Source organism: Sciurus vulgaris, assembly GCF_902686455.1.
Source record: "Sciurus vulgaris genome assembly, chromosome: X".
NCBI classification, from domain to species: domain Eukaryota; kingdom Metazoa; phylum Chordata; class Mammalia; order Rodentia; family Sciuridae; genus Sciurus; species Sciurus vulgaris.
The window spans coordinates 75,071,072-75,097,664 of record NC_136471.1 but is presented as its reverse complement, the minus strand read 5'-3'; the positions used below and the strand labels follow the sequence as shown (position 1 = coordinate 75,097,664).

At 35.5% G+C, this 26,593-nt stretch overlaps 1 protein-coding gene across 2 annotated transcripts in view; it reads right to left on the bottom strand.

Moving 5' to 3' along the window:
* Nucleotides 1-2,295: 2,295 nt before the first annotated feature.
* ZDHHC15 (zDHHC palmitoyltransferase 15) overlaps nucleotides 2,296-26,593 on the bottom strand; it is a gene marked incomplete at its 5' end in the record, with an annotated part of 92,977 nt that continues 68,679 nt past the window's right edge. For both annotated transcript variants that reach the window (XM_079123069.1, XM_079123070.1), the window contains 2 exons: nucleotides 2,296-6,365; nucleotides 14,609-14,687. In XM_079123069.1, coding sequence (XP_078979195.1) covers nucleotides 14,641-14,687 — 47 coding nt within the window. In that variant the 3' untranslated portion in view covers nucleotides 2,296-6,365; nucleotides 14,609-14,640. The remainder of the gene's footprint in view (nucleotides 6,366-14,608; nucleotides 14,688-26,593) is intronic.

The window sequence follows — 26,593 nt, the reverse complement described above, 5'->3', positions numbered from 1 at the left end:
AGATACTCCAGGTGATTTCCATTAAGATAATCAGACTGAAGCAATGATAAAATGACAGAGTGATTGCAATTCAGAAGTCATCTCTGGATCACTCAGCTAATAGGACAGATGTAGGAGAGGTAAATTAATGTTACTCTCAACTAAGCTGCAAATTGTATAGATTGAAAATATCCATCTAGAAAATAGAAGGCTTCAAAATTTGGAGGAAATGACAATAAAAAAAAATAGGTTAAAAATGTTGTTTTCTATCTCATCTTGGCTTCCCCCCCCCAGTATTCCCTCTTGATTTTTAAAAAATATTATTTCTACTAGATGGACAGAATATCTTTATTTTATTTTCATGCTGTGCTGAGGATCAAACCCAGTGCCTCAAATGTGCTAGGCAAGCACTCAACAACTGAGCTACTACCCCAGCCCCTCCTTCATTATGTTTTACATTTTATAGGACCCTCAACGCTCAGAATCCAGTAGTCTGGAATAGTCTTTGTGATTCAAAAGTAATTTCAGGTTTGTGTTTGTATTGAGTCCCTCAGAAACACATTACTCTAATAAAGGTTTTTTTAATTGTCTAGAGCAATTTATGTATGATGTGACTTGATTCGGTAAGAATAACTTAAAGACTTTTTTTTCCACTAATTTATAACCTACATTCCTATTGTTCTAATAGCAAAACTTTTGTTTCCCTGTACAGTGAACTGTTCTGTTTTCATTGAAATTCTAGACACACAGCAGCTAGACATATTAGAGTATTTTAAGATTAAGGGTTTGAGATTGTGCTCTTTTGTAAAATTTATTTGAGTACTTCATTTAAGGTTTATGAGGAAAAAGTTTACTTCAATCGTACTTTTTTTTTTTTTTTTGGTGGTACTGGGGATTGAACCCCGGACTTTGCACATGCCATGGAAGTACTCTACCACTCAGATACATACCCAGTCTGCAAATGTACTTGTTTTTACATTTCCACCCCACTACAGTTGGTAGTCTAAACAGTGAAACGTGCTACTGTGTGAGAATATTTTAATATTTGAAAAGAAACTGACTAGTTTTTCAATGTCACCGCATATGGTGAGAAAATTAGACTTGAAAAATTCTGTTTCTTATAACATGAAGAAAATGCATGTCAATATGTTTACATGTTCCTGTATAAAGCTTTATACATATAACTTTTTAATATCTATATCTATAAAGGTTCCTTTTAAATGTCTTTGCCTTGAATTTCCTTGGTAACATTAACTCAAATAAGATTATTGTACAAAAGGTTTTTTTTTCTTTTATGCCTTTTTTAAAATCTAAAAATTAGTTGTCCTTTGTTTCTAGTATGATAGGGATTTCTTTTTATATTGTGTTTGTGATGCAAATTAAAGCTGTTTGTAGCTGATGCAGTGGAATACATTAGAAAGGATGTTCAACAGAGATATTTGAGGTCTCTACCTAAGACAAAAGTAAGTACTTTTTTTTATAGAAGCTTAACTGGAATAAAAGATTTCTTTTTGGTTTTGTGTTAAGCCTGACCTCCACGGGTTGGGCCTCTATTAAGTGATTTAAGTTCTCCATTATTATTTAGTCAGAAAGTCGCAGATGACTTTTCCAAACTTTGTTTTTCAATACTCTGCATTTCTAATGACTTCTGCCTTCTGGTTGGCTAATGGGGGGGTCTTCATTCTATCTGTAAAGGACTTTTGTGCAAATGCTACATCTATTGTGGGAAGCCTTTTTGAGTGCTTACTTACTGAGGGTCTCTTCAGATATTTCCCTGAGAGTAATGTATGATTTAGGAGCAAGTGGGCTATAGTATGCTTTTCTCAGGATTATTGAAAGTTTTTTTCAGGTGACATGTATCTAGAGAATAGTAACATTTTTTTTTGTTGTTGTTGTTGTTAAAAAAAAAAACAGAGTCCACATCACCTTTAGACACATAAAACAACTTCCTTTTTTTTTTCCTTTCTACCTCTCACAATGACAGAGTGAAAGACAAAAGTGTGAGGCTGAGCAGGGAATGAACATGATTAAATGCCATTGGACTGGTCAGCTTTCTATTTAAAAGAGATTGCTGTTAATTTTCCAACTCACATTCATGTGGGAACTAAGAGAGAAATACTGAACACATGGGAGTGAGTGTTCAGAAGATAAGATGTTACAGAAGAGTCTATATACCACACATGCCAATCAGCCTGGGAGTGAATAATCTTCACTATACACCCGTGAAATGAGATGTATAGAAACTTCCATTAGAGCAGTCTAAAACTTTAGGCTTTGCCAACATTGTTTAACAAAACCATAATATAGAAAAGAAACCACAATTTTATGCATATACCTTTAATAAGGACATAGGAAGATAAAGCTAGCCAGCATTTGTCAGTATTTCTGCAGCAAGACACATGGTTTTAAGAATACTATATACAATCACTTTGAGCAGATTGGTGGAAAAAAGGATTTGTAGCAAATTGGCAACTTGAGCTTAACTGCTGAGGTCCCCAGTGCCTTTCTTTTTCTGGCTCTCCAATACATTTCACATATTAACCAAGACCCAGTCCCAGTTTTCCTGCTGTGTTCCTTTGCTGATTTAGCCAGCAGGGTGAAAGCAATTATTCCTTGAATGCATCTTATCTTATTGGTTTTTTTTTTCCTTCAACACCACTCCTTACTAAGAATCTATTTCCTGATATATTGAATCCATTGTATGTTTTAACTCATTCTGCTGATGGCTGTGTACCAGGCTGCGCCAATGAACACGTTTAATGATTTTGAACACTGTGCAGGACACAGTTCTAGCCCTTTTGGGGAAGTAAACAAGTCATGGTTTGCATGCTATTAGGAGCCACCCATTCATTATTATATTACATAACAGCCACATGCAAAAGGCTACAGATTAATATGGTACATTGCAGCTGTGGTTAAATGTGGATGTACCATACCTCATCAACCATTTCCTACTGATTGGATGGAGCTCATGAATTTTCTTGGAACATGGGACTTGTGGAAGGGTCTCACAATCTTGTTCTATGCCTCTGCATAGAACATGTCTTTTGCACCAACTGAGTCTCAGCCACTGTAAAAGTGAAGTTTTAGAATGTATATATGGAATGTTCTTCACTTGCTGTGATTATTAGACATGTTTTTAAAAGTAGAATCATTCCTTTAAGGGATTTGCTCCTGATGATCAGGCAGCCTGCTTTGGGAGATTTGTGTGTGTGTACATGCACATGTTTATGTAGATATGTATAAGAGATGAAAGGGAACCTTTGAATGACTATCATATTCTTATGAATTGGGGCTTTGTTAAATTTCAGGTGCGCATTGCAATAATGTATATTCAATATTCTTAAAACATACCTGCTAGCATTGTGCTTAAATCTCCATTAACCTCAATGTCTACACTTCGTGTAATTTGGCATAAACATTGGAGAGCACATTATTTTCCCTGGCAAAAGCAGCCCCGAACTGGGCTCTTTGGATGACATAGGAGATTATGACACTGGCTGATACCATATAGTATAAATATGTGTCACATGGGGCCAATGGGGGAAAGAGGCACATAGAGCATTAGAAAATAAGAGTTGTATAAATTGCTTACTTAAGATTTTGGACAAAGTAGGACTCATCTGGAATGTGATGCTGTCCCAATTGCTCTAAGCTGCTCCATTCACTAGGAAGCCAAATCACTCTGTATTGGAGGTGACTGTGAGCACATCTATGTGCTTTTGGGAAGCATTTCATTTCTTTTACACTTAATTTTCCCCCTTTTGGAAAAATAATTTCCATTCTCTTTCCAAAGACATTGTCAGAACAAGTGGAAGAACATTAACAAACTACTCTAAGCTATGCAAGAAAAAAAATCAGCAATGATAGCATAGAAGAAAGAATGGAGCATCTTGGTTTGCTTAGAAATACTGTCATGGTTAAACTTTTCATTCCAGTCCTGCAATTAAAGACATATAAGAGCACTAGGGAGTTAACATAGCACCTTTTGGCTGTAGGATCTTAACAATGTGTATCTTCATTTTGCAAATGGGAAAGAAGAGTACCAAAAACTGGAAAATGAGATCCCACAGAGGATATTGGGCATGGCTCCACGGAAAGCAAAGGAGTGAGATCAGTATGTGCTAATTATTAAAGAAAAACCTGTCTTCTTGATCAATAATCAACCAGGTAGTTGACTATGCACAGTAATCAATACCCTCATGATCTACAGATAGGGATAATATCAGAGTCTATGAACTAGTGGGATCAAGGTGCTAACATGGGAATAAGGTTTATTTTTTCTCAAGTCCTCAGGTAAAACCCTGATTTATTTGGCCTTCTGAAGACATTAAACAATCAGTTTTGCATTATAGCTCCCCTGAGCTTTACCCTTCCAGAGCTTCCCTGTAGTTTACTGTCTTTTGTGACCTGATTTCTGTAAGAGCTGTGTGCTAATACAATCTATGCATCAAAGAAGTTCTTGTTGCCTTTCTGACTTTAAATCATAGAAAGCAGCTGCTCTGCCTAAACTCTTGTCAGAAGATGACAGACAGGAAAGGGGAAGATTGCTTTGAGGCCCACTGTACTCCATTTAATATTACATTTGTATAGACATAGAAGGCAAGTTTGTCCATCATAAAACCATGTGGATGGACCAATAAGCTTTCTAGTGAATCCTTAACAAGAGAAGTGTTTTAGGAGAGTGGAAGGGGAAAAATCTTCCCATCTCAACGTGTAAGATCTCATCATGAAATCTAGTGTGCATAATTGTCTAGGCTGCTGCATAGCTTCAGAGTTTAAGAAATAGACCCTGGCCCCAGGCCCTAATAGATTTAGTAATGTCTAGTAATCTCAAATGAAACACTGACCACAATCCATTTATTTTATGCTGAAAGTCTCACTTTGGTCAAAATTACATAGGGGGTCCAAATTAACAGGTTTTGTCATTGCTTTATGTAGCTGGATTGCTCACCATCTTAGTTGCATTGGTGCCTCAGCACTGATTTATTTGTGATAGGCAATTTTCTTTTACTCAAAAAGATTTCAGGGAGGATAATTCAGTGAACTTAACCATCCCACAAGGAGTTCAATTCCTTGATATCTGTAAGATGCCTCTAACTCCCACTGATCTCTGTAAGAGTTGGGCTTTTATTGTCAGCAGCTGGGCACTAGAGTGCTGGTTGAAAAATGAAAAACATCAATACTCTTAGGTATTATTATTATAAAGAAGCAGCATTAGTGTCCATACTCATTGATTCAGGCACTAGGACTGAAAGAAAGGCTGATTATAAATAAATGGGGAAATGGATATAAACTATCTTAATGGCTGTGCTACCACTGAGGCTTAAAAAAAAGGGACTGGCATATTACTGTTCAGTTATCACTATCTGTACATTAACCCCTGCTGTGAAAATACAGATCTTTAGTTAATCCTCAGACTTATGTTAGCTGTGAAACTTTACCTTTTGAACAGTATTGTAATTAAACCTGAAAATCACCCTTAAAACTCTTTATAAAACCGATGGCCCATAACTTAGGCTATGTATAATTTTTCTTTCATCATAACAGTACTTTATAAAAGCTAAAATAAAGCTAGAGAGCAGAGAAATGAATAAAAGTAATTGGAGAATTTTACCATAGCCTGACATTAAAACTCTTTAAAACACTAATTGTTATGTTTAATAAAGTGGAAGGCTGATCTGATCTGATCTGATCTGATCTTTTCTATTAACTGTGGTGCTTTCAGGAACCTCTGTGACAAGAGAACAGGTTTTACATTGTTGTTTGATTCTCAATTTGAGGACCTTGGTCACAGTGTATTGAATCTCCCTCTCAAATTCGAGATATCTGATATGTGTATGATTCAAAGCTCAGCAAATATTTAAATTGCTATTTAGGGAAAAGGCATGATTAATAAATCCTCAGGCTTTTTAAACCTTGATTTTTACAACATTACAGCAGAATTTTGTGTAGGTATGCTGCACATATACATGTTTATAAATGCACATGCACACAAGCAGCCAATGTATGCTGGTCCCCCCCCACAATACCAAAAAGACCCTTGTAGATATGATTAATAGTTTTTCTGGGGGAACTAAAGACTCCAAGGAAGTCTTCCAAATTCCCTTTTACCTGACAAGATGAATGTAAAGATATGTATCTTACATTTAGGCTTTTGTGGATTGGGAGAGGGTAGGAAAGGAAGAAAAACTGGCTTGAAGTAATTGTTACCAAACTGCAGAGCAGTAAGTAAATTAAATAATTTGTGAAGTCCTGAAACATCTGCACAGCAAGTATTTGATGGAATGCTTTCAAACTGTGAAGCTTTCAATCCAACATGGTGGCTTATTTTGAGAATGGTTCCCAACATTGAACTCTGTAAGCCTCATGGGAGATGGTGGGTCCTGGGAATGAAAAGAAAAAATTCATAGGTGAGCTGAACAATGGTAAAAATTTGCATGGAAGTACCCATTTGACAATAATTTGTAACTGTTAAAATTATGTTTATGAAAAATAAACAGGATGAAAAATTGAATACACAAATTAGAGTTATTTTAACCCCCAAACTTTATGTGGAACAAATTCTAAGAAAATACACTAAATTGTTGAAAGCAGTTGACTCATGGGTAACTTATTTTTATTTGCCTTACTGTCTACTTGGATTTTCCATATTTTCTTATTAAATATGTAATAATTTGTTAATTCAAATGCTTATTTTTGAAATCTACGTGGAAATAACATGAGCTTTGAAATTGAGCAATTCTGAATTGGAATTCTAGCTTTGCCACTTGCTAAGTCAGATAAACTGTGTTAATAGACCTTAGTTTTCTCATCTGTAAAATAAGCATAATAAAATCTGAATAAAGGAATAGGAGGTTCTCGAGTAGCTGTTATTAGTATACACTTTCTGGAAACAATTCAACCATATATGTTGCATCTTTAAAAAGTTTATAACATAAATTTGTTTCTAGGATCCTATCCTACAGCAATGGCTATAAATGAGGGGAACAGATTTCTGTTCAATGACATTATTCATATAGCCTTATTCATAATAGTGAAAAACTAAATAAAATCATATAAATGAAAATTAAGTAAAACCTCAATGTTGGACAGCAGAGAAATAGTTAAATAACAATTGTTCTTTTATATAATGAGGAATTACTTTTGGTGTTACTGAAAAGAGCAGAATTCAAAACAACACAATATGGTCTCAATGTTTAAAATATATCCATAGAGCCAGGGGTGGTGGTGCACCCCCAGCAACGTGGAAGTCTGAAGCAGGAGGATCACAAGTTTGAGGCCAGCCTCAGCAACTTAGTGAGGCTCTAAGCGACTTTGTATCAAAAATTTAAAAAATAAAAAGGACTGGGAATGTAGCTCAGTGGTTAAGCAACCCTGAATTCAATCCCAAGTACATACATACAAATATATACATATATACAAATACAAATATATCTGTATATATATGTATACATAGAAAATACTGGAAAGGATACAGAAAATGTTAACAAGTTATCTTTAGGTACTAGGATTATGAGTGATTTTTTTCATAGGTTTTCTTCCTTTTCAAGTATACTTAATATACTTTTAGAATTAATTCAAGAACATTATTATTTTCTGGTTATAAAAGCACTACATTTTATCATAGAATACTTGGAAAATATAGAAAGGGATAAAGAGTAGTGACCTCTAATCTAAGAGACTGTTGTGCATCTTCTCTCCTCATCCATTCATCCAGGAAATACATACTGAATACTTACCCGCTGCCAGGCATTGTGTTAGGGGTTGATACTAAAATGTGAACAAAACATAATCATTGTCCTCAAGGAGCATACAATCCAGTGTGGGAGGCAGATAAACAAATAGACTATTACAACACAAAATAAGTCTCTTGTAACAACATTATGATGGCATCCAGAAAGGATACATAGCTTAGTTATGGGAGTTAGTGACATCCTAAATATGTGATGTAGAATGTGAAACCTGGAGGATAAATATTATTTAGCCAGCTGAAGTAGAGCTGGGGTGGAGAATGTGGGAGGTGTCAAGAAAGAACCCCAGTCATGGAAAACAGTAGGGGAGGTTTGAGAGACTGAACAAAGTACAGTGTGGTTTAAGCATAGAATATAAGGTTAGGACTGGTGGAGAGGAAACTTCAGAGTTGAGAATAATAAGAGATAAGCCTGGAGAGAGGAGTAGGGGCTGGATCATGAAAGGAGTTATAAACCATGTTAAAGAGTTCAGACTATTCAGAGACCAGTAAGAAAAGCTGTGAAAAAGATTGAACTTTTCACCATTGAAGTTACAATACAAAGAATGGACAGGAAGCGGGCAAGACTGGAGACAGAGAGACCAGTTAAGAGGCTACTGAAGTGGCCACATTACTGTAGCACAGCCATGTCAATGTTCATAGCAGCTCAATTCACAATAGATAGATTGTGGAACCAACCTAGATGCCCTTCAATAGGTGAATGGATAAAGAAACTGTGGCATATACGCAATAGAATATTATTCAGCCATAAAGAAGAATAAAATTATGGCATTTGAAAGTAAGTGAATGGAGTTTGAGAATATCATGTTAAGTGAAATAAGCCAATCCCAAAAAAACAAAGGCCGAATGATTTCTCTCATAAGTGGATACTGATACATAATGGGGTGTGGGGTAAGGGAAAAATGGAGGAGCATTGGATTGTGTAGAGAGAAATGAGGGGATGAGCCAGTGCAGGTGAAGGAAAGATAGTGGAATGAGAGTGACATTATTACCCTATGTACACGTACGAGTACAAGAATGGTGTGAATCTACAGGGTGTACAACCATAGAAATGAATAGTTGTTCCCCATTTGTGTACAATGAACCAAAATGCATTCTGTAAAAATAGAAAAAAGAGGCTATTGAAGTAATATAGGTGACATATGATCTAGTGGTCATGGTAATTAAAACAGAGGAACGTGCACAGCTTCCAGAAATATTGAGGAATTATAATCAATACACCTTGGTGATTAATCAGAAGAGAGATAGAATGAAGCAGAGAGAGCAAAAATGGGAAACTGATTTATTTTGAGAGAAAGTAAAGTTGAAAGGCACTTAGTTACAGAGGTCTGGAGCTCAGGAGAGAGTTCTGGGTGGAGAGGCATATTTAGTAATCAGCGTGTGTGTGTGTGTGTGTGTATATATATATATATAGTCTTTAGCCTAGGAATATGTATATGGTCTTTAGCCTAGGAATGACAAAAGGAGTAAGTAGACTTATGTGATGGTCAGGAGAAAGCCTAGCAAAGTTTGGGAAGACATTGTTTTATGAGATTTCTGATGGTAGAGGGGAGGAAAAAGGGTTTAAGAAGTTTGAGAGTAATGGGAGAGAAGGTTTTTTGTTTGTTTTTGTTTTTGTCTTTTGCAGTGCTGGGGATCAAACCCAGGGACTCTTTCATATAAGGCAAATGCTCTAGCACTGAGCTATACCCTCCCCCATCCTGCTTTAATTTTTTAATTTTAAATTTTAAATGCAGTAAAATTAACTTTTGTTTGGTCTACAGTTCTGTGAACTTTTACACATGCATGGAATCTTGTAACTGTCATCACAGAATGCAGAGCCTCCCTTCACTCCTAACCCTGGCAACCACTGATGTGTTTTCTCTCCCTATATTTTTGCCTTTTCCAAAATGTCACATGAATGGAATCACATGGTTTTGTAGCCTTTTGAGACTGTTTTTTTTTCACATAGCATAATGCATTTGAGATTCATCTATGTTGTTGCAAGCATTAATAGTTCATTCTTTTTTATTGCTGAGTAGTGCAATTTGTTCACCCCTCACTCATTGAAAGACTTTTGTTTTCCAGTTTTAAGCTTTTGTGAGTAGAACTGCTATAAACATTCATATGTGAACTTTTCTGTAAATACAGGTTTTCACTTCTCTAGGGGGAATATTCAGTAATGGGATTACTGAGTCATATAGTGTTAATTTTATAAGAAACTGCCAAACTGATTTTCAGAATAACTTCACAATTTTGCATTACCAATAGTAATGCATGAATTTAAATTTTTCTGCATCCCTGTTAGCACTTGGTATCATCACAATATTTTAAAAAAATTTCTCATTCTGGTATGGGTATAATGGAATCTCCTTATGATTTTAATTTGCATTTTTCTAATAGTCAATGATGCTGAGCAACTTTTCTTGTGCTTATTTGCCATTTGTGTATCTTCCCTGATAAAATGTGCATTCAAATTAGATTCTTTGTCTATTTAAAAATTGGGTTATTTTCCTTTTCATTATTGAATTGTATGAGTTATTCATATGTTCTACATGCAAGTCTCATCAGATATTTGACATAAGTATTTTCTCCCCAAGACCACTTATTGTATGATTCCATTTATATGAAATGCACAAAATAGGCAAATCTATAGTGATAGGCAGTAGACTAGCCTACTTAATGGTAGGAATGGGGTATGGCTGCGTATGTGTATCAGGTTGCTTTTGGGGGTAATGAAAATGTTCTAAAATTGAATTCTGTGATGGTGAATGTGCTAAAAGGCCCTGAATTGTAAATGTTCAAATTATATAGCATGAGAATTGTATAGCAATAAAACTGATCAAAATTTCACTATTACTTACTTACTTAATTAATTAATTTTGTGGTACTGGGGATTGAATCTAGGCATGTTCTACCACTGAGCTACATTCCCTGTCCTTTTTTATTTTTCATTTTGAGACAGGGTCTTACAAGTTGCCTAGGTTGGCCTAAACTTATGATCCTCTTACCTCAGCCACCCAAGTTGCTGTGAAGAAAAGCATGTGCCACCCAACCCAGACTCAAATTATACTTTTTAATTTAGAGTTGGGGTAGAGTTCAGTGGTAGCATGTGCAAGATCCTGGGTTCAATCTCTAGCACCATGCAAAAATGAAATTAAGCTGCATTCACACAGCTTTTCCATAGTCCTATTAATTACTCTTCAAAATAATTATTTTGATAGTTGCAGTTTTTCTTCAGAATGATGTAGCAATTTATTTCACCATTCCCCTAATGCCAGATATTTAGCTTTGTTTCAAAATTTCTACCATTATAATAAATTGATGATAAATAGTTGTACGGAGTTCAGATTATTTCATTAAAATACATTCCTAAAAATTAATTAGAGAAAATTATGCTCTATGCATGTATAAATATAGCACAGTGAATTCCACACTTATATATATATCTATAAAGCACCAATTAAAATAAATAGATAAATAAATGGAAAGAAGACCATTAGCAGAGGAAGGGAAATTGGGGGAGGGAGGAGGTGTTGGAAAAAGGAAGCACCAGGGACTCAAATGGAGCAAATTAAATTTCACACATGTGTGATTATGTCAAAATGAACCCAACTATTATGTATAACTATAATGCATGAATAAAAGCATAAAATACATTCCTAAAATGGAATTAGTTACTAGATAAAATTGTATGAACAATTTAAGGCTTTTATACCTGTCACCAAATTACTTTAAAAAAAGATCTATGTATTTAAACTTACATCAGCAGTGTAAAATAACATCTATTTCAACATGTCCTTGCCAATACTAGGTACTATAATTTGTGAGTACTGGCTGATTTAATAGACAAAAATTGGTATTTTAGGTTATTTTAATTTGTATTCCCTTATTGTGAGGTTGAACAATTTTCATGCTTATTCTTCATTTTAATTATTTTATTGATTGTTTTTTCATATCTTTCATCCATTTTCTAATGTTGCTTACTGATTTACAAGAGTTTTTAAATTTAAGGATGTTTAATTTTGTGCACTGTATATTCTGCAAGTGTTTTTATGAGTTTACTTTTTCATTTTGAAGAAAATATCATCTAGAATCAGTGCATTTTTATGTAAAAAATATGGCAATAATTTCTTTTTATATAAAAATTTTGAGATGAAATGAAAAAATGTTAGCATTTGTTAATTCTAAGTAGTAAATACATGTGTAAATCATTATTTTTATCCTTCATCCTTTAATTTAAAAATGTTTCAAAATAAAATAAAGGAAAATATGTATAAAATATTTACTAATTTGAACATACTAACTATTCACCTGTTCTGTTCATGGACATTGAAGTTGTTTTAGTTTGGAGTTTTTATCAATATCACTGTAGTAATTATTTATATATTTTATTATTTTTATTATTATAATTATTATTATCTGTGGTACTGAGGATTGAACCTATGGCCTTGTACATGCTAGGCAAATGCTCTACACTGAGCTGCACCTCCAGTCCAATGTTTAAAAAAATTCTTCATCTCTTGATAAGTTTTAAAATGCTCCCGTTCTTCCCTCCTGTGTACCCAAACACTCTTTTGTTATTATCAGAACACAACTTTGTTTTTCTCCATCAACTAATTGGTTCATTTATTTGGACAAATTGCCATGGAAAAGGTATGAAGCATATAAAAAATGTATTTCATAGTTCAATATTCACTCAAGACATTCTGAAAAACTGTGTTATATAGTCATATGAGTTTGGGAAATAACTTGTTCCACTTTGGGGGACTCACAATGTTCCTTAGCAGGTTAAAAGTCCTGACAAGCACTGTAATAAAGACACATGTCCATGATCTGCACAAAGGGAAGGATCCAACAGTCAAATAAGTTCAAGTGAATATTACAACCTCCTCTTGATGAGTCACAAAATTCAGTAGCATATTGAAAGCTGTGAGAACTCCTACAATAAGGACAACTACCTAGTTTTGTTTATACAGGGTTTTCTAAATTTGTTTACCAGATAACTTTTTTCCCTTTAACATGTGAAAATGCTAGTGTTTGTAGAATACCCTTAGCAACATACTAAAATCAGAAAATGAGAGATGAGCACCATAGATAACTGAAATCTAGATACTACTAGTATATAAATTATCTTAGCTAAATAGTAAACATTTCATCAAGGCTTTGGATAAGAAAGTAGATGTAATTCTTCCTTCTATTTAACCTGTTCTTTGGGGGTACCAGGGACTGAACCCAAAGGTGTTTTACCACTGAGACATATCCCCAGTCCTATTTATTTATTTATTTAGAGACAGGGTCTTGCTAAGTTGCTTAGGGCCTTGATAAATTGCTGAGGCTGGCCTTGATCTTGTGATCCTCCTACCTCGGCCTCCCACTTCACTGGGATTACAGGTGTGCACCATCATACCTGACTTTAACCATTTTTTAAAATTAAATTTTTGTTTGTTCTAATTTGTTGTACATGACAGTGGGATGAATTTATACATTTTGATAGATCATACATAAATGGAGTGTAATCTCTCATTTTTCTGATTATAGATATTGTAGCATCACATGGATCATGCAGTCATATATGTACATGAGGTGATAATGTCTGTTTCACTCTACTATCATTCCTACCCCCACACCCCTTCCCCTCCCTTCATTCCCCTCTACCTAATATAAAGTAACTCTATTCTTCCCTATCCTCCCCTTATTGTGAATTAGCATTTGCATATCAGAGAAAACATTCAACCTTTGGTTAATTCTACGTGAACATAATACCTTTATTTTATTTATTTTATGTGGTGCTGAGGATCAAACCCAGTTCCTCACATAAGTGCTCTAACACTGAGCTACAACCCCAACCCCTTTAACCTTTGATGATGTGTGAAGATGCAGAATAAATAGTCCAAGTCAGGTTTTTAAATGTAATAGCATCACAAAAAGAGCACAATTTGATGTCAGACAGACCTGAGTTGCAATCCCAGGTTAGCCACTTACTAATGTGTAATCTCAGATAAGTGGTTTAGCACCTCTCTGCACCTCAGTTTTCTCATAAGTAAAATGGGAATAGTAATATCTGCTTCACAGACTTGACATGAGGGTTAAATGAGATAACATATACAAAGTACACAGCAAAGTGACTGCCATACACAAAGCCTGATACACTATCTTTACTTGTATATAGCTGATCTTCTATAAGGGACAGAATTGAGACCCGAGAACCCACAGACAGACTGACAGCCTTCTAAATAATTGCTAGCTTTTTCTTGAGAAAAGAATTAGAAGTCTTACAAGGTTATAGCTTCAAGCGCCATGGTATTTCTATAACTAAAAATCTCCTTTTAATACTGAATTACCCTTGGTTTATTTACCTGTGAGGACTCCAAAGAGAAGTCTGTTTAGCTTTTTACTAGGCCAAAGAGAATCCTGTGTGTAAAGCTGCCTGCCACTGATTACAGATTAGTAGCATTTTAGGAGGGTTGGAGTGCAGGGAGGGTGTTTTTTGCCTGTTAGTGGGTAAGAGTAGGTTATTAACTGATATAATGGAGTCAGGCAAAAAGAACCTATTTGTAAGCCATATCATTTCAGCGACCTGGAATGCACTGTGACAAGGTTTATAATTCATAGTATGAAAGTAGATAACCTGAATGGAATGTTTGGCTGTTTCTGGATCTCCTGGGGTCTTTTAGCACAAGTGACATAAGTGTGAGTTTATAGGGAATAAAGGCATCTTTTTCAGTACACTGAACAGGGAAATTATGTATAGAATTTCTGCCTATGTGCACAATGAGATCGAAGAATTTAACATTTTGTTCAACAGAAAGAGAATTACTCCTTTTGTAGTTTTGCTCCAAAGGCTACTTCTTAGCAGTCTGGTGGCCCTGAATATGCCTCCCTAGGAATACTGACCTGTTTGAGAGATTCAGGAAATGAGAAAACTGCTACGTTTCCGTTTCCACTGCAAGAGATGATGAGCCTTCTGGATAATCTGTAAGATTGAAAAATAAAGGTGAGTGCTATGATTTGGACATGGTTTGAGTCTGCCCCTCAAAAGTTCATGTGTTAGAAGCTTGGTCCTTAATGTGGCAGTGTCGAGGCGGTAGACTCTTTAAGAGACAGGGCCCAGTGGAAGGTGATTAGGTCATTGGGGGTGCTGCAATCAGAAGGTGATAATGTAGTTTTCATGGGACCCTACTTAGTTCTTATAAGAGCAGGTTTTTATAAAGCAAGACCACCCATGTGCCTGGCCCCTTCTACATGTGACACTTCCTTTTCTGTTTCTCTACCATGTTGTGATGGAGCTTTGCCAGAAGCTGTCATGCTGTTTAGATCCTCCAGCCATCAGAATTGTGAGCCAAATAAAACTCTTTGCTTTATCAAGTATTCAGCCTCAATTATTTTCTTATAGCAACAGAAAATAGAATAACACAGTGATCAAATGCTCCTGTGTCTCATACGGGTAGCTATTCATTCAGTGGCATTTTTCCTTCTTATCTAATTTCTGGAGACAGCAAATATCTACAAATCTTTACAGACTGGTGTTCTACATGGGAGCATTTGTAAACAGTCCAGCTATTCACGTTCTAAGAGCAATCAGCCTGCTATACTATGAACTAAGATTACTTTATTTATCAGCATTATCTGATCCATAATACTGACTGGTATTTGACTTAAATAGCTGTGATGACAGCTCAACATCATCTGACTTTAATGGAATGTTTTGGGTCTCGCTACTCACAAAATTACCCTGTCTTGCTGTTATTCCATTGGACATAATTGCGATAGCTATTATGGTACTTTACGTGTTGGCATATTTCTAAAAAGGAGTGAAGTATCTAGAAAATAAGAGTCTTTGGGATTAACAAGTAACATCATTTGTGGTACAAATGTTTTTGTTTCTGATCTCCAGTTTTTTGGAAGAGCAAAATACACTCTGAATCAGCAGCTTAATGTATGGATAATCTCTTTCTTCATACACTCAGCATAAAAATGTACTTGGCACTTGGAGATTTAAAAAAATTTGACAGTAGTCATCCCCTACAGTTTCTACCTGGAATATTTTCTTTTATGAAATCAGTGTCATCCAGAGTACTTCCACAACTGGGAGATCTCTGAAGACTCATTCCAACCAGGGAGGGTTTTTATGGCAGGTTAACAAACCCTCATTGCACAGTTAACTGGGGAAATTCTAAACACAAGGCTTCTTTCTTTTAGGAATAGTGGAAAAGTAAAAATGCTTCTGAGAATGTTTGTCTTTTGAATCATGATCCTCTGGTGGGCACAACATTCTGTCTTGTCTAGAATCTCACTCTCAGGGTATTCTTGCTATTAAGTCTGAATAGAAAACAGCTGTAGTGGCCAAGTCTTCAGTGATGGATATAGAGAAAAACTGATGTCTGTACAACAAAGGGTAAAAGAGACAGAAAGTGCTTAAGGATACATCTCATCTCACCTATCCAACATTTCTACCAAGAAGGCAATTGACAGAAGAAAAGACAATTCTGGAAGCACAACGAATTTCTTTGCCTTGCTGTTGCTGAGAAGTGATGCTAATATTTTGATGCTTACTCCTTGAAAATGGTTGTCTCAATATTTTCTAGGTGTGGTTGGCAATGAACCTTTCCAGAACTGATTTTTAGGATTCTGCTATGTGAATTTCTTTTACCTTTTTCTACTGCAATTCACAATTTTATTTGGCACAAAACATTTCCACCATGTAGTTGTTTGAATTAAAATCATGTGCTTGCAGACATCGATATTTGTGCTGAAAAACATGATTACCAATTTTCTTCATGGTTTCATTTCCAGGGTGAGATTAGGCTAAGGCTGCCTAGGTAGGCCCACCTGGTGGGGACCAAATTGAGAAAATGCAGATACTCCAAAAAATCAGATTCTTCATAATAGAAGAAAAATGCAGAATTTAAGAAGTCAACACCCTCTATTTTTGCCACCTGCACTTATACTACTTCCCCCATCCCACCTGCTTTTACTGCCTATGCAGAAGTGATTTCACCATTATTCAGTGGGTGTCTACTTGAACCAAGGATGATGTCATTTTAGTCTTTGTGAATGTTGACTCAGCCTTGGTTTTATTCCTGTTTGTCCTAGATCTCCTCCTTTCCTTTAACATTCTATGATTCTATGTGAAGTGACTGACAGCATATTTACACTTCTTTCTAGCCACTGGTTCTCAGAGATTGGGTAGAGAAAAGGATGCAATGCAGAGTCTGGAAGAATTTATGCTGGGTTTTGACAGCATCATGACTTTACATAAATAATGTTACCGTTCCCAGACTCAGCTTTTTCATCTGTAAAATGAGGGCAATTCCCTCTCATTCACAGTGTTTTTTTTGTTACTGACCCTGAAATATGAGTATTTGCTAATGTTCTATCCTTGACCTTCTGAATTTGTCTTTCACCATTCATTTCCTTGTCCACATAGATGCACTGCTTATGTGATTCCTAATTTTACTTTCTCTGATTTTATTCTCTCCCATGATTATCTCCTTCACCTTTCATGGGTTTAACTGCCATAACTCCCATAACTCCCAAGGACTCTCAGATCTCTCTAGTTGGTGGGACTATGACCAGTTATTTAAAATATCTCTTGGCTTTGATCCTTCCTCTCCATTTTTGTGGTTACGATCAATCATGAAGCTATTATGACATACACTGGGCTTCCTGCTGCTTTTTTTAGTTCTTATCTCTCCAAATTCTAACTCATCCTGCCTATCAGTACCCAGGTAATATTTCTCAAATTTATCTTTCATTATACCAATATTAACTCAAGACCATAACATTAATAGCTATTTCCTACATCAAGTCTACAAAGCCCTCTACCATCAGGCCTTATCTTACTTCTCTGAAGACTACTGCTCACAACACACAATGCCTACTATGTGCTTTAGAATGAATGGCCTCCTTAGTCTTCTTATCACATTCATATTGTACCTCTTACTTGAAGTGCTATTTCCTTCCTCCTAGCATCTATCCTAATGTTATCCACGCTAATAACATCTAGCTTAAGTCCTGCCTCTTCCTCAAAACCTCACTTGTATTGCCATATGCTTTCCATTTTTATTGATATATTCAGTGTTTAAGCATCAGTAACCATCAATCACACACCATGTGTATCACACAGTGCTTAGCACAAGGATAAGCCTACAAGGTATGTGATTGGTAGCATTGCTTTTATAGAAATACATATATAATATCTTGCATTGGACTTAAGTGGTTTTCTTTATTTAAATTTTATTTTTATTTTTACAGACTGCATTTTGATTCATTGTTCCTTTTTCTCTGCAATTGCGAATTTCTTGAGGGCAGAGGCCTCCTTTCACTTATCTTTATATCCCTCCATGATACCATGTTTGAGTTATTCCCTCAGGAAGTGCTTTCTGACCTCAATGGTTCAAGACTTGTATTATTTCAGGAACACATACTAATTCAGAGCTTAGGATTGGGCAATGCAGGTAAAGCAGTACAATGAACATCCATGATACTACTGCATGAAGTAAGTTTTCTAGGAGCCAAGAGCATGGAGACTCTCTTCTTATCTAGACACATAGGGATCATGTCACTTTCACTCCTTTGTTACCCAAAGGAGTAGCCCCACCCTAACTAAGTATATTATGTTTGAGTCTTTCAGTGATGAGACCTAGAAATCCTTCTCTTGAGCAATGGAAAATGACAAGTGTGAGAATAGGTTATTTATAGGCTGGTGGACAAAATGCTAGATACAAGTGATAAGGGGAACAACTGTGTGCATATACAGAGAATACATAAATAAAATATTTGGTCTCAGGATATTGAAGGTATATTAATAATGTAACTTTACAGTGGCCTTTAGTATATAATAGCATTCTTTTTAAAAAGAAATGAACTATTTGGTGAAAATACCAGGTTGTAGTTATTTAACTTGACTTCTGAACCCTGAGTATTATATGGGTCCATAAGACATCACACTTTAGAACTGAAGATAGCTTGGACACTTGCTATCCAAATGGCATTGAAAATGAGGTCCAGAGAGAAGGGACTTTCCAAAAGTTTCATGTTCAACCTAGTGGCAGAGCAGGGAAGTGTTTCCCATGTCAGAACTCTGCTTTTACATTCTTCTATTTTTGATGAAATAGTCACAGACACTGAGATAATTTATTTTGAATGGACCTCAACAAGGTCTCTAAACCAAGAAGGAAATAGGCACAAAGGAGAGCTACTGGGTGATACATGGTTAAGAGTTTGGATTCTGGAACCAGTATCTGTCACTTACTTAGCTGTATGACTTTAGGTTTCTCTGAGCTTAAGTTTCCTCTTCTGTAGAATAGGGTTGTTTAATATTTATAACTCACAAAGTGGTTCTGATCATTAAATGTGACAAAGCCTGAAAATCACCTGGCACATAATAGTCTTTAAACTAATAGTTGTACCCTTGGAATGAACCCAACTATCATTTTCACTTTTTAAAAATTTTTAATTATACTTGACAGTAGAATGTATTTTGATATATTATATACACATGGACTATAACTTTTCATTCTTGTAGTTGTACATGATGTGGAGTTACACTGGTTGTGTATTCATATATGAACATAGGAAAATTATGTTCCATTCTACTGTCTTCCCCATTCCTATCCCCCATCCCTCTCCCCACTCCCCTCTGTCCAATCTGGTGAACTTCCCCTCCTCCCTCCCACCCACCTATTGTGAGGCATCATCCACATATCAGAGAGAACATTTGACCTTTGGTTTTTGGGGATTGGCTTATTTCACTTAGCATTTTAGTCTCCAGTTCAACCCATTTACTGGTAAATGCCACAATTTCATTCTTCTTTATGGCTGCTAACTACCATTTTCTATGTGCAACTGTGTTTTGCTGGTGTTATAGAGAATAAGGAAATATAGTTGACATAGTTTTTTGACTTCAGTGTGTTCCCATCCAGTACCCTATTGTCCAAACTTTTACTAGAGCCAAACTATTTTCTTCCTGTCCCCCTCATTTAGTTTGGGGTCTTGTTAATTACCACCAGTGACTTTCCTTATACCTTGTGCCTCTTTCTTTGCCACCAATCCATATCCTATCTAATCGTTAAGGCCCCAATTGTATTTACTCTGTGACCAACCTAGCCCATAGGAAATCATCCTTTTTTCCCATTCTTATAGTGCAAACTTCATGGTTCTACCCATTTGGTTGATAACACATCCTGTATTGTGGGTTTTTTTTTTTTTTGGGGGGGGGTACCAGAGATTGAACTTAGGGGCACTTGACCACTAAGCCACATCCTCAGTCCTATTTTGTATTTTATTTAGAGACAGAGTCTCACTGAGTTGCTTAGTGCCTCACCATTGATGAGGCTGTCTTTGAGCTTGAGATCCTCCTGTCTCAGCCTCCCAAGGATTACAGGCGTGCCCTACCTCGCCCAGCTCCTATATTGTGTTTTGTTGGGTAAATTTTCATGTTTATGTCTTATCTCCCAAATAAACTGAACAAATCTTCCTCTTCCTTTTTCCATTATATTTTTGGTCAACTAGTCAGACATCCTACCTCAGAATGGTGCTGCATTCCATATATAAGAATAAGAGAGAAAAGAGCTTTTTGGAAAAAAACCTATTTACCTCATCATACTATACGTCTAATTATATGATTCATGGGCAGATCAGTATGGAAGGTACAAGTCAATTTATCCTGAATTCCTATATGGAAAGATGGAAAGAATTGACAAACTAAGGGCTTTTCTATAGCTGTCTGTACCTATTGCCATTATGCATGGGAATAAATAAGAACAATTTGCTACCCAAGGAAGTAAATTTTTGAGCAGAAAACATGAATTCAAATTAGGACCCCATGTCCTGTGGCAGCATTTAAAGTTCCTCAGGCATACTCATATGTCTGATTAGGCCTGAAGAACTAAGTGATAAAGTAAGGTTTCCTTCAAGCAAGATTCAATGGCTGTCTCTGACTGGAAGATGATTGCACAGAGTATCATCCGAAGAGGTTTCTTCTAAACAACAAAGCTCTTAATGTGAAAGACTTCTTGTCTTTGAACCAGAGCTCTTGTATACCGGATGTACTCGAACAGTTTGAGTTCTGATGAAGAGAAGGGCTCTCACAAATCCTCTCAGAAGGTCCAGGGATTAGAGCAATCTCAGCCCTATGATGAAAGTGTGCTTTGATAAGAATATCATTTCATCATCTTCTGAAAACAGTATTTTCCTTACATCAATCCCCTGCTCAGAAAACTTCAGAAATTCGTTGCCCACAGAATAAAATTTTTAGTCTTGTATCTGAGACCCTATCCAATTTAATATCAATTTACCTGCTGAGTCAATCTAAAAATCAGCTCATCTGGTCAATAACATATCCAGTATTGTGTTTTGTTAGGCAACTTGTCATGTATGTGTCTTATCTCCCCAAATAAATGTAAGACGTATGAATTTAGAGACTGTACTGTTTAAAACCTGTTATGGGCTCAATGTTGTAACTTTAGCATGCACTCAATAAATGCTGCTTTATTTCTTCTGCTGTTCTTTCTAACAGGTGACTTGTCATGGCAGCAGAAACTATCAGATTAAAAATAAATCAAAAACCTGTTCTACATTGAGCAGTACTAATGGCTGTCATACAAAGAAAGTTTTATCCAAATAAAGCAGTAGAAAATTAGCTATATATGAAACACTTCATATACTAGAGGATGAAATTATTATTTCTCTGGATAAGTGTTCAGCATTTGACAGAGAGGAGATTAATTCCTCCAAGCCTTAATTATCATTAACACCAGAAAGCTGTATTGGCAAATTAAAGCAAATTTTTGGTTTTGTTTTATAAAGATTTTTTTACTTTATAACAAAATATACCTCTTGGGATATACTCTATTAAAAATTACCAAAGGAAATCAAAGAGTCCATATCTAGTCTCATTAGTTGGAGCTCAAAGCAGTTATGGCTACTTAAGGAAAGTTCAGTTCTTTTACCACTCGATTCTTTTGAAATGTTTTTTTCTTCTTACACTTGACACACTGATATAGAATAACTAGAATATGCTGTGCATAATTATCACATACCCTGGGGCTTGATCCTGTCTTGGAGTTCTTTACTAGATTCCAAAACTAGGAAAATAGAAGTGCTGCTGAGGAGAAAAGCAACAGACTTTATATTCTCTACTAGGAAATAAAGTAAGTCTAATGGACAGAGGTTATATAATTACAATTGGCAAATGCTAACCTTAGGTATTTATATCAAAGTCAAGACTGAGATCATTTCCTGCCAAATAACCACAAAATAGATGTACTTGGCAATGTTTTTATGAAGACTCAAATTTGTGGGTCTATACAAATGATTCATGGAAAGGCCCATACTATGAGTTGATGTTTGTCCCAAAAAGTAGGGGAACTGGGAAGTTCCTGGAAACTCTGGGACAACTTTTCTCTGGAAAGTTCTGACTGCATCAGAGTTAAGCCTAGACCCTTAAGTCTCACTGACTACCATTCAGGGCTCAGGTGACTTGCTTTCTTACAACCTAGACAAATCCACACCTAAGATAAAAACCTTACAGTACAGTATTAAGGAGAACTCATACATGAGGACTACAGGTCACTTGAAGTTGCTTATTTGAGTCAATGTGAAAATAAACTTCTTATGCCTCCTTTGTAAGATCTTCAGGATCATTTTTTTAACAAGTGGGCTATATTCCTATTTATCCTAAAGTATTTCTGGATAAGAACTTCTCTAGAAACAGTTAATATCATTATTCTATCAGGGATGTTGGGAAAAACAGTTACTTCCAGATGATATTAGCAAGATGGTGGAGTAGGAGATGCTGGTCTTTCTTCCTTGCACAAAGAGCAACATTTTGGCAGCTATACATGAATGAAAATTACTCTGGAAGAGTTCAGGAGTCCACTTAAAAAGGGTCTGAATAAGAACAAGATATATTCCACACTTGTATAATTATGTCAAAATGGATTCTACTGACATGTATAATTAAAAAGAACCAATAAAAAAAGTAGTATCTATACTGGAAAAAACAACCCAATAATGATCACACAAAAGGGGTGGGAATGATAGTTTCATTTTGCCTGCATCAATCACCTCATCCCCTAAGCTGGCAACACTTAGTAGGAAAAGGGAATAAATTTAACCAAGGAAGTGAAAGTACATATGTTAAAAACATTAAAACAATGATGTAAGAAATTGAAGAAGCCACAAATAAATGGAAAGATGTCTTTGTGTATTGGAAGAATCAATATTGTCAAAACATCCATATTACCCAAAACAATCCATACACTCAATGTATCCCATATCAAAATACCCATGGCATTTTTCACAAATAGAGAAAAATCATAAAATTTGTAAGGAACCACAAAAGACCTTGAATAGCCAAAGTAGTCCTGGGATGGGTTTGGAGGAGCACAAAGATAGAGCCATCACATTATCTGATTTGAGATTTTAAAAATCTATAGTAATAAAAACATTATGGAAATGGCATAAAGCAGACATATAGAACAATGGAATAGAATACAGAGGGCAGAAATAAACAAGCATGTTCTGTCAAGTAATCATTGACAAGGGTGCCATTAACATAGAATGTAAAAAGGGTAATCTGTTCAGTAAATGGTGTAGAGAATCCTGGATATCCACATGCAAATGAATGAAATTGGACCCCTATCTTATACAATACACAAAAAATCAATTCAAAATAAATAAAATATCTAAGCCTAAGGTCCGAAACTATAAAAGTCCTAGAAGAAGACATAGGGGAAAGACTTCTTCATATTGGTCTTGGAAATAATTTTTTGGACATGACAGTAAAAGTACAAGAAATAAAAGCAAAGCTAAACAAATGGGACTAAATCAAACTAAAGAGCTTCTGTGCAGCAAAAAGAAATTGACAAGGTGAAAAGGTAACCTATGGAATGGTAGGAAATATTTATGAACCATACATATTTCATTAATAATCAAATTATACTCAACTCACAGAACTCAATAGCAAACAAAACCCCAAACAAATCCCTCCCAAATGAAACAAAATAAATAACAACAACAAACAAACACAAATTTAAAAATGTGCAATGGACATTTTCCCTAAGAAAACAAAAATGGTCATCAGGTATGTAGAAGAGTGCTCAAATCCCTAATCATCAGAAAATTGCAATTTAAAACTACTGTGACATATTACCTAGGATGCAAGGATGGCTATTTTCATAAAGTAAAAAGATAGCACTGTGGGTATAGGGAAAGGGTGCTTACCTACTATGCACAAAGCCCTGGGTTCAATCTCAAGCACCAAGCCAAAAAAAAAAAAAAATCAAAAGATAACAAGTTGGTGAGAATGGAGAGAAAAGTGAACCCTTGCACTCTGTTGGTAGGAGTGTAAATTGGTATAGCCACTATGGAAAACAGAATCGAGGATTCCTGAAGAAGTTTAAAATAGAACTACCATATGACCCAGCAATTCCTCTTCTGGGTATATGTACACTACATATTCATTGTAGCATTATTCATGTTCATTTTAGCATTTTTCACAATACTCAAGATATGGAAATGACCAAAGTATCTATGGATGAATAAATGGATAAAGAAATTGTCACATTCACACACACACACACACACACACACACACGATTATTATTCAGTTTTGAAAAAGGAGAAAATACTGCCATTTGCAAAAAAATGGATGAAATTGGAGGACCAAATGTTAATTGAAATAAGCCAGACACAGAAAGAAAAATACTACATGATCTCTCATATGTGAGGAAACAAAATAACAAAAAAGTCAAATATATATAAACAGAATAGAAGGGTGGTTACTAGAGGCAGGTTAGGTAGGCATGGAGAGATGTAAGCCAAAGTATACAAAGTGTAAGTTATATAGACAAATAAATCTAGAGATCCAAAGTACAGCATATGGACTATAGCTAATAGTGTTATACTGTATAATAGAAATTTTCTAAGAAAGTACATTTTAGGTGTTCTTACCACAAAAAAGGTAACTAAGAGATGATTAAACTGCATGCCTAAAGTTATTACCTATGCATATATATCTCAAAACATCATGTTGTACACCTTAAATTTTTGCAATAAAAATAAAGAAGTATAATTAAAAGAGCTATTCCCTTGTGCTATAGTTTGAATCTTAAATGTCCCCAAAGACCCATGTGTTAAAAGGCTTGGTTCCCAGAATTGGTGCTATTTGAACCTTAAAGAGGTGGGGCCTAGTGGGAGATATTTAGGTCAAGGACACAGCATTCAGGGATATTGTGGGACCCCAGTCTCTTTCTTTTGCATCCCAGAGATCAGGTAAGTGATTTTGCTCCACCGAACACTCCCTTCATGATATATTACCTCAACACATGCCCAAAGCAATGGAAACAATTCATCGTGGACTGAAGCCTCCAAAACTATAAGCCAAAATAAACTTTTCTCTTTAAAAGTTGATTACCTGAGGTATTTTGTTACAGTTATGAACAGCTATCTCATCTCACAAATAGAAAAGACGATTGCTCTGCTTCTGGAGGCCTGGTTAAGTCTCTGTTAAATTCACTGTCTAAGGAATATTGACAGTGGCTACATCCTCTGGATTACCAGGGATGCTACTTATCAGGCATTCATGATTAATCACAAGTTCAGCAACTGATTTGAAAGGTGTTACTGTTGGGAAATGGTATAGACTTTGTTACCTACTGAAACAATAAAAGGACATGGAATTTTCAGAAGTGCACCAGAGCCACAAATATTAAAGAATACTGAGAGATCAGTTCTATAAGGAAACATTAAGGTACTAGAGTTATTGCTTCTGGGAAGGTTGAAGGCTTCTTTATGGGATTCACATACAAGTAGGCTTTGACTCACAGCAGTTTCCATTTAAAAATCTCCCTGACAGCTGGGCGCAGTGGCACATGCCTGTAATCCCAGTGGCTTGGGAGGCTGAGGCAAGAGGATTACAAGTTCAAAGCCAGCCTCAGCAAAAGCGAGGCACTAAACAACTCAGTAAGACCCTGTCTCTAAATAAAATACAAAATAGGGCTGGGGATGTGGTTTAGTGGTTGAGTGACCCTGAGTTCAGTTCCTGGTATCCTTCCCCCAAAAATGTCCCTGACAATCATACCCATTTTATTATTCATAACACTTAAGGATAATCACCACAGATGCCACCTATCTAGTTTGGAGGAAATGGATACCAATTTTGAACAAATTAGTAGAAAGTCTTATACTGTAATCTCTAATTTTTAAATGTAAACTACAGGAATGATCAAAAGTAGTAATAGAACAGATGTTTCTGGATTACTTCCTTAAAAAAGTTAAAATGTAACCTCAAGTCTCTACAAAGTTTTTTTTTTTTTTTTTTAAAGATGCTGTTAAATCTCAGGAGACTACATGGATCTGTGTACTTGATTTATATATTTTTCTATGCATTTGTACATTCATCAAACACTTTATTTTTAAAAAGATAAGAAAAGCCTTTTTAAATCCCTTTATTTTTATGACATAAAGTAGTTTCTTTACTTAGTACTTTTCTGTATTAAAATAAGGTAGGGATTTCAAAGAAGACAACAACTTCATATAGTTCCTGACTGTGATATCATGTTTTTACTTAACAGTTCGCTATTAGTATATTTTAGCAATTTATATGCATTTTAGTTGTTTTCATTTTGCAATGAACAAGTACATGATTTATAGTAAACTGAATAGTACATTTTGGGCTAGGAATTAATCCCTGACATCAGTTCTAAAGGAAATTATGTTCAACACACATAATTTTACTTAAAAAACCTTTCCCAGGGATCTCTGTTGTTAAAAGTACAAGGACTGTTTGTGGATGATCAGTTATGCACAGAAAATGGAGAAACTGAGAGAAACATAGAATCAACTGCACAAATAGCACAGTCTGAGAACTTGTGT